The sequence below is a fragment of the Dendropsophus ebraccatus genome, chromosome 12, assembly GCF_027789765.1.
Source record: "Dendropsophus ebraccatus isolate aDenEbr1 chromosome 12, aDenEbr1.pat, whole genome shotgun sequence".
NCBI classification, from domain to species: domain Eukaryota; kingdom Metazoa; phylum Chordata; class Amphibia; order Anura; family Hylidae; genus Dendropsophus; species Dendropsophus ebraccatus.
In genome coordinates, this window is record NC_091465.1 from 12,048,635 (window position 1) to 12,057,736 (window position 9,102).

The window sequence follows — 9,102 nt, forward strand, 5'->3', positions numbered from 1 at the left end:
TGGCCCGGGTAGTAGCGAGGGAATGAAACAGGTAAGTATACATACTTACATGTCTACCACAGCATGGCAAAGTGTCAACTTTTCCCAGACCCTGCAGTGACATCACACCGAGTAAAATCGGCAGAATCCCGCCTGCCTCAGTGTCACACAGTGTGTCTATGGGGGGGCGCTTGCGCTCCTCCGCTTCCGTCGCTCTCCGCTCAAAGAATTGACATTGGGAATTCTGATTTTGCTCAGTCTGAACATCCCCTAACATCACTGTGTGACTTTTCTGAAGGGTTAATTTAAAGAAGATCTAAGAGGTTTTAAACATCTATTGAAATGCCAGGTAAATATAAAAGGATTGCAAAGAACAATAGAAATCATTGATTTCAGTTACGATTTATTATATTTTGAAATATAAATGCATAATCAAATAATCTAGTATATAGTGTTTTGTTTTTTTAGCTATATGATTGATTTATATTGTTGGCCAGGTTCCAAATAGAAGCTAGAAGTACAAAGTAAGTACTTGGTGAATATCTGAATTTTAAATAAGATTAGGAGATCTGCTATCACTTATGATTAACATGAAATTTGAGGTTGACGTGTTAGTCTTCTTTCTCTGTATACTGGATCTCCCAATGCTGCTTTTAAGGGTTTCTCACCTTCCGGACTACTGAGAAGTAGAAATTCTTATAGTCAACTAGATCAGTCTCTATTGAGGTGGGTAAGATCTCCTCCTTCACAATCTCAAAGCCAGCATTAGCCAGCTCCTCTCTCATAAACTTCTCATCCATTGTCAGTGATGAGAACTTTTGCTCGCCCACCCGATAAAAGGTCATATTGATCGCAAATAAGGAGACCAGATGGCCACCGATTTTCAGCCAGGATGTGAAGGTCTTCAGGTTCTTTCTGAAATCCTCCTTAGTTTTACAGATGACTTGTAGCAAGAATACCATGATCACACAATCCAGTTGAGGGAGGACCACTGAATCTGTACAAGCGCTATCAAATGGATTGTACAAATCGACTCTTTTAATCGCTCTTCTCACTTGCTCTTCTTTTTCTTTCCACCCGGCTCTGAAAAAGAATAAAAAGGTAAGAATTAAAGGAAGATGGTTAAAGAGCTACACGGTGAGACCTATCATTGCTAAACATCCAGTTATGAGGTTTGTCATGAAGAATATCTGGATCATTTGCATATGTCATAATGGACCAAATCAGTTGCAGATATCTACTTCCTAGAAGACTTGAATGGTCTATTTTTTTTTCTTTTTTGCATAATGGTAGATTAAAAAGGGGTATTCCACTCAAGCATAACTTTTGATATGTTGTTGCCCATGGTGAAACTAACAATTCATTCCATACTTGTTATTATCTATTTAGTCTCCTTTCCCCAGTTCTTAGCTGCTACTTTCTGCTGAAGACACAAAAATCTGTATGTGAACTTTTCTCTCTGTCTTCTCCTCCTCCCCCCTCCCTTCTGAGACGGCTGATGTAAGCAAGTCTGTGACTGGCTCTATCTGCAACATTGTAGCCTCTTTGTAATGCTGGGAGGGATCATCATAGTGAGTTCATTAAAGCCTGTCAGAGACTTGTTTACATCAGCCGTCTCAGAAGGGAGGGAGGTAAAAGGGGAGACAGAGAGGAAAGCTCACGCACAGATTTTTGTGTCTTCAGCAGAAAGTAGCAGCTAAGAACTTGGGTAAGGAGACCGAATAGATAATAGCAAGTATGGGAGGAATTGTTAGTCTCACCATGGGCAGCAACATATGAAAAGTTATATTTCAGCAGAATACCCCTTTAACGTTAACATATTAAAAAAAGCAAAGTTATATTTGCTAAATGACAGGTGTTTTATAATAATGGCCGTGATTAAAAAAAATGATGGGAGTTATTATGAGACACTTGTTGCTATTTAGCCTTAAAATGACGGCCACCCTAAAACATAGCCATCTTTTTAACATAGTGGGAATATCTATACCCATGATTTTAACTATGCAATTTAAAGGGTCACCGCAAAACCCTAAACTAAAGTAATTTCTTAGTAGGATTATGGATGGTGATTCCAAATCTGTAATTTGTAGCTTTCTACTCCTTTGTATTACACTGTTATAAGTCTATAAACTGGGCATGCTGATGCTTAGCGCTCAGCGCAGTAATATAGTGGGGGGGACTATTAGATTCCTTCATTTGTGAGCTCATAGCAAAGGCACAAAGATAGATATAAATTGCAGATATAGAATCAGTGTTGTATACTCTACTGATGTATAATCTACTGGTAACTTAAAGGGAACCTGTCATCCGGGACTCGGGGCACAGAGCCCACCCGACCCCCCGGTGGAGCCCCGGACACTTACCCTTTCTGCCGAGTCCCGCCCCTGGAGCCGGTCCCGGGAAGAAGATATCAGCGCCTGAAGCCGGAGATGAGTCCGATGCCCATAAAGAATGACGGCTCCATTCATTCTCTATAGGCATTGGACTCATCTCAGGTAATTTGCATACAGCATATGCACGGCTTCGGGTGCTGATATCTTCGTCCTGGGACTGGCTCCAGGAGCGGGACTCGCCGGAAAGAGTAAGTATCAGGGGGCTGCACCGGGCGGACTCTGTGTCTGCGTCCCCAGTGACAGGTTCCCTTTAAGTTAAGCGGGTGTTTTGGAGGTGACAGAGTCCCTTTAACCCGTTAGTGACCACCAATATGTGTTTTAACGGCTGTCACTAATGGGCTTTATTCTGATATATAGATATATTCCGATAGGTAGAGCAAGGGATCAGCTGTCGGTATGACAGCTAATCTACCCCTGTAACTACCCGGAGCAGAAAATCCTCCGCTCCGGGTAGTTTAACCCATTAAATGCCGCTTTCAAATTGTGAGATTCTGGCTCCCGATCATCTTCATGGTAATCCCAGGGGTCTATTGAAGGCCCCCCAGGATTACCATGGCTGTGTCAGCATGATGCTGACATATACAATACGTTGCACTACAGCACTACAGATAACTGTTTAGTGTTACATTAGTGTACAGTAATGTACACTAGTGTAAAAGTAAAAAAAAACCACAAACCCCCCAGCCCCCCCAATAATAAAAATGCATTAAATTCCCTAGATACAATAAACCGTTACATAAAGCAGATCAAAACACTAAAAACCTATACATGTTTGGTATCGCCACGTCCGTAACGACCCAATCTATAAAACTACATTATTAATTATATTGCACAACACGCGCTGTAAAAAAAAAACACAGCACCAGAATCGCTGTATTTTATCAATCCGCTTTAGAAAATATGTCATAAATAACATCAAAAAGTCATATATATGTGAATCTTGGTATCAATAAAAACGATACACCTTCCAGTTCTGTCGCACAAAAAATAAGAACGCTATGAATCTTGCAATGTGGCGACAGTTTGGGATTTTGTTAGAAGGAGAGTTTTGTGCCAAAGTGGTAATATTAAAAAACAAAACTAGACATATTTAGTATCGCTATAACCATAGTGCATACATGTATTATGTAATTTTTAAGCGTAAGTTTAAACATGTTTTTGCAATATGTATAAATAGCAAAACACCCAAGTTTCCGTAAATCAGTCTACGTACGGGTTGCCTTCCAGTTGACAAACTAATTTGAAAACGAATGACCAATCTGTGGCTTCATCTCCCTTCTTCAGCCATTGCTTGAAGTGGTTGACACTGGCGTCTGTGGTGTCTATGACATAGATATCACTGAAGAAATTGCTGGCCGAGATGAGCGGGTAGACCATCGACCCAATGCTCACATTCAGCAATGTCTTTCCTTTTACCAGTCCTGTAGAATACAGGAGAAATAGGAATTGGTTAAAGAATAAAAGAGCGTTAGAAGAGCAGGTTTATATAGTCACAGTAGGAAGATGGAGAATATCTCAGGGCTAATATTAGATCATACAATCTCTGAATGGAGACAACCGTTAAAGGGGCAATCCAATGTTTTTGTGTGTAAATCCGATATTGCTTAGGCTGCAAAAAAATAGAAAAATGTATACTTACCTACCCTTGTTTCCTCGCGGCTTTTCCCCTGCTTTCCCAGTCAAATCCTCTCAGTCCCCCGATGCTCTTGTATTCTTCCGGCTTCTGAGACAAAAGACAAGACCTCGGCAAACCCTTCAGGCTCAACCAAAGACTGGCCAAGACAGGAGACTACTGCAGCCAGTGACTAAGTGGGCAACTCCTGATCATGATGCCTCTGTTTTGAAGTGTCATCCATCACACTACTCAGTAAAATTTAAAAAACGCTACGGCATATATTGGTACAACGTGTTCCAAAAGTAAAGGCTTTTACATACACCATTTTGAATATTTTGAGCATTTGCTCCCACCTACATTAGGCATAATGCAGTGCAAACACCGTGTGAAGGGAGCCAAACACAGAGGGGAGAAGGAGTATAGTACTTAATATTTAGTCTGTATATACTGTATGATATTGATAAGTACTATATTCCGGCTCTCTCATCCAGTAAGGGTATGTTCACACTGAGCAAAGCAGGCGGACATGTCAATCTTTTGAGCGGAGATCGGCGGCAGCGGAGGAGCCTCCACTGCTGCCGGAGGATTTCCACCGCAGATTTCCGCCTGCTTTGCTCAGTGTTAACATACCTTAGGCTATGTTCACACAACATATTTTTTCATATTTCTATGGCCGTTGTTGTCGATTGCAACAACGGCCGTAGTTAATACAAGAAAATACATTGGCCGGGTGTCTATGGGATCCCGGCTGGAGCGTATACACATAGTATACGCTCCGGCTGGGACCCCTAGAAGCGCCGCAAACAGCTGACGTCAGTTTTCTGCGGCCGCAATTCAGTGAATAGTGGCCGTAGAAAACCATGTCAGTGCACACTATGGAGCGAATGGCTGCGGCCGCAAGCTTCATAGCGTGCAGTGGGGAGTTTTAATGCAGGCACGCACGGATGCGCCCGCATCAGAACTCTGCGGCCCGAAAAATCATCTGGCCGCTACAGCAGTATCGGCCCGGATGATCTTTTCAGAGACCGGCCGCCTATGCCATGTGAACATGGCCTAAAGGTGTATTGACAGTGCCATCAAAAAGCTGTTTGTATCACAAGCATTGAAGATCCGCAGTGCTCTACTGTGATTTCATAAAAATAAAAAAAATCTAAAAAAAATAAGTGGGGAATGAACAACTGAACTACTGTATTTTATGTTTGAAAATACCATTGATAACGAATCAAATGCATGTACACTGCCAGTGACTTCACTTAAATGACAATAGATCTCTATTCTTGCTATTGTGGTCCAAGAGGTTGAAAGAACAAATGGCTTAAGAATTGGTGTAGATGGGTTTTGGCGAGAACTGGGCCAACCTCTCTGTTGGGTAAAGGTTGTACCGTAGGACTGGACTGCCCCTGAATAGGAAGGGTACAGCTGTAATGGGGGAATAGATGGCAAGAAGATTGGAGGAGTCTTCAAACCAGACACTGAGTTAGGGCAATTACAAAGCCCGAGCAGTTAAATATTATGGAGGGTCTCGACTATCCCAATATAAGCAAGACTCAACAAGAACAAGGGCAAATACTGTATGTCACCAAACAAGCTGGCTAAAAGTATTTTTTCTATGGATTTTTATTGCTGCTATTTTTTTTTTTTAAGGATTAAATAACTGGATGTTTTTATTTGATGCCTTTCTCCGTTGAGTGCTGAATTTACCTTCATGCTTCTGTAAGGTCACATAATTCAAAGTAATATGCACCCTGACAGGATATAAGGAGAGATTGTGGGTCACTGAGGAAAGAAGTCACTAAAAATATTATGTGGCTGAATTACTAGTGTGTTTCACCACATTTTCGAACATCATCCACTCAAAAAAAAATAAAAAATCACTAAAACCCGACACCCATCATTTTGTGCTTAAAAACTGAAAAGTAGGCGTTTTATGGGAGTGCCCCTTTAAGGCCATGATCAACATATTAAAGGAAACATTATTTTTTGATGGGTTTTCCTTCCTAAATATCTGCCAATTGTAATGTTGCAGGACGGTTGGGTTTTAGTTTTGACATGTGAAAAAACTGCAGTGGGACTCATCAGTAAATTAGGGAAATGACAGGAATTATTAATAACTAAGAGAAGGCTCAATATTCAAGGAGTCACAGTTACTAGTGGGGTATCTCAGTGGTCAGTAATAGAGGGTTCACAGTTATAAGTAGAGAACACGGCTACTAAGAAGGACTTAAGGGTATTGGTGAACAGTATACTGAACTATAGCGCCCAGTGCCAGTCAGCGGCTGCCAAGGCTAACAACATCATTGGATAATCAGTGCTGGTTCTGCTATCCCCCCAGTCCATGAACTATATTAGTCGCCCTCCTCTAGAAAAGTTTAGCCATGTCCTTCTTTTATACAGTTGCCCAAAATTGTAATTGGTCTGACTGGTAATTTGTACAGATGCAAAACCATGTTCTTGTTAGGAGCATCTCTGCTCATATGAGGGTTTTCAGTGGACGGTACAGAAATCTTTCTCGTAATATTTTTCTCTATCAGGGGGTCTGATATCGGCACTGCAGGGCACACAGGAAGGAAATATCTCTCTGACTCTTCCCTAATTCACAGAGGCAGGTGGAGTGGTAGCACCATACCAAATCGCCATAAACTCATCGACATAGACAGTACAAGGTGAGGCCATGTTCACACACAGTGTTTTTGGTCAGTATTTTGCAACCGAAACCAGGAGTGGATGGAAAACCCAGAAAGGCTATGTTCACACACTGTTGAAATTTAGTGGATGGCCTTCATTTAATGGCAAATATTTAGCGTTAGTTTCGGCCATTGTTATGAAATAACGGCCATTATTTGTCATAAAATGATGGTCATTCACTAAATTATAACACTTTGTGAACATAGCCTTTCTGTGTTTTCAAACCACTCCTGGTTTTGTTTTCAATATGAGGACCAAAATACTAACAGAAATGTACTGTGTGTGAACCAAGCCTAAATGTGAGAAATCATATCAGTTTGATGAGGAAAAAGAAACTATGTAAACAATGTAGTTTTCGATCATATCCCATCTATGTCCACCCAGAAGCGGCATGAAGACGCGTCCTACTACATTACATTGCTTGGATGGCGGGGGACCTCCTCAGAGACCCAATATAAGGTAAATTAGAGACAAACCTGAAGAAAACACTTCATGCAGTCGTTTTGCAGGCTCCTTCATGGTTTCGTCTATGATTTCGACATCTTCCTGGGAAAAGTGAGACTCTAAAAGATCTTTGGGATTGTGCTCCTCATCGAAATAAGACTTATGACTGGTGTTCGCCATGGTGTCCGGTTTGTGTCCGGCGAAGAGTTCCTTTCTTATAAACCATCCAGAGAAGACTCTTAGATATTCCACTTGGTGGATCATGTGGCTTCTGGCTAATATTTGAGCAGAGCTGTTTTGGCCATAAACTTTATTTGATCTTATGACTTCACGTAGCTCTATTTACTTCTCACAAACCCTCGAGAAACCTTGGGGGGGGGGATTTATGAAAGGGTGTAAATATAACCTGGTCTAAACTGCCCCAGCAACCAATCACAGCTCAGCTTTCAGTTCTGGTAGAATAAAAGAGGAGCTGTGATTGGTTGCTGTGGGCAGTTTACACCAGGTGTATATTTACACCCTTTTATAAGTCTCCCCCTTGTGATCATATGTTAAGCAAACTTTTTTATAGTATTCATGAGACTTCACTGGTATTGTTTAAATTTGAAGTACAGTATTGTACTTATGTGCTGTGTGATTCCCACCTGTAGCATATCTTCCTTAATCATCGAAGGTGTGAATGCCCCTTTAAAGGAGAAGGTGAATTTTTTTTTATTAAAGTATTGTATTGCCCCCCCCCCCCAAATTACCAATACACTTATTATGGGAAATGCTTATAAAGTGCTTTTTTCTCTGCACTTACTACTGCATTAAGGCTTCACTTCCTGAATAACATGGTGATGTCACTTCCTGGATAACATGGTGATGTCACTTCCTGAATAACATGGTGATGTCACTTCGTGGATAACATGGAGATGTCACTTCCTGGATAACACGGTGATGTCACTTCCTGGATAAAATGGTGATGTCACTTCCTGGATAACATGGTGATGTCATGACCCGACTCCCAGAGCTGTGCAGGCTGTGGCTGCTGGAGAGGATGATGGCAGGGGGACATTGATGGACACTGAGCATCCCTCTGCCATCATCCTCTCCAGCAATCACAGTACGCACAGCTCTGGGAGTCGTGTTGTGACATCACCATGTTATCCAGGAAGTGACATCTTATTAATTCCTGCTGCACTTCAATGCGATCGGCCCTGCAAACATTACAGCCCTCAGATCCGGGAATGACAGGCAGCTGCCTGTCATTAACCCCCTTAATCGATGCACAGCAATTGCGGTGTTTAATGTCCCGATCGCATGTGCTGACAGGCAGGGGTAATTCACTTACCTCCATCCTGTTGGATCGGCGATCAGCGATCTGCTCTCAGGCAGATTCTATGTACACATTGCCAATAATACTGATGAATGCTATGCTATATATGTCCTAAGGGACTTATATGCAATTCTAAATGTGTAAAAAAAAAAATTAAAAAGTTTTAAAACATATAACCCCCCCCCAGTAAAATGCCTCAATAAAGATTTTTGTTACCCATTTTCCCATTATACAAATAAAAAATTATAAAAATTACACTGCAACCAGCCCTGTCGGTGGAAAAATAAAAGTGGTGTTGTTCTTAGAAGGCGAGGAGTAGAGATGAGCGAGTAGTGAAATACTCCACTTTCGAGAATTCGAATCACCGAGATTCGACTATTTGAACGAATATTCGGTCCCATTATAGTCTACGAGGTCACCAAGTATCCCATGAAACCTCCCTAAATGATGCAAACACCTCTGGAATGACACTGGGACATTAGGGGAGCATGCCCTGGTGCACCCAACACCCCAAAATTGCAGTATAATGCCACTCTCCGCAGCTGCGAAGGAAAAATATTTGCGAACAATTTGCGAATGTTTACGGCAATGTTCACACATTTCCTTCGTATTTCTTACGCAGCATTACATACATGATTCCAATGTGCGTCCTTAGAGCGTCATTTTAT

The 9,102-nt window shown here is 41.6% G+C and overlaps 1 protein-coding gene across 1 annotated transcript; it reads right to left on the reverse strand.

Moving 5' to 3' along the window:
• Nucleotides 1–362: 362 nt before the first annotated feature.
• On the reverse strand, nt 363–7,357 carry LOC138769540 (nicotinamide N-methyltransferase-like). Its single transcript, XM_069948086.1, has 3 exons — nt 7,149–7,357; nt 3,586–3,793; nt 363–1,062 (listed from the first exon to the last, which is right to left on the reverse strand). The coding sequence occupies exons 1-3, from the start codon at nt 7,294–7,296 to the stop codon at nt 633–635; spliced, it is 786 nt and encodes a 261-aa protein (XP_069804187.1). The 5' UTR covers nt 7,297–7,357; the 3' UTR covers nt 363–632.
• Between the last annotated feature and the right edge of the window lie 1,745 nt (nt 7,358–9,102).

Excerpts from the sequence above, each read along its gene's own strand:
- LOC138769540 (XM_069948086.1), bottom strand. The coding sequence starts at position 7,296 with ATGGCGAACACCAGTCATAAGTCTTATTTCGATGAGGAGCACAATCCC. Across the intron at positions 3,794-7,148 it reads GCATGAAGTGTTTTCTTCAG|GACTGGTAAAAGGAAAGACA; the intron begins GTTTGTCTCTAA and ends TGTATTCTACAG. Across the intron at positions 1,063-3,585 it reads TGTCAACTGGAAGGCAACCC|AGCCGGGTGGAAAGAAAAAG; the intron begins GTACGTAGACTG and ends ATTCTTTTTCAG.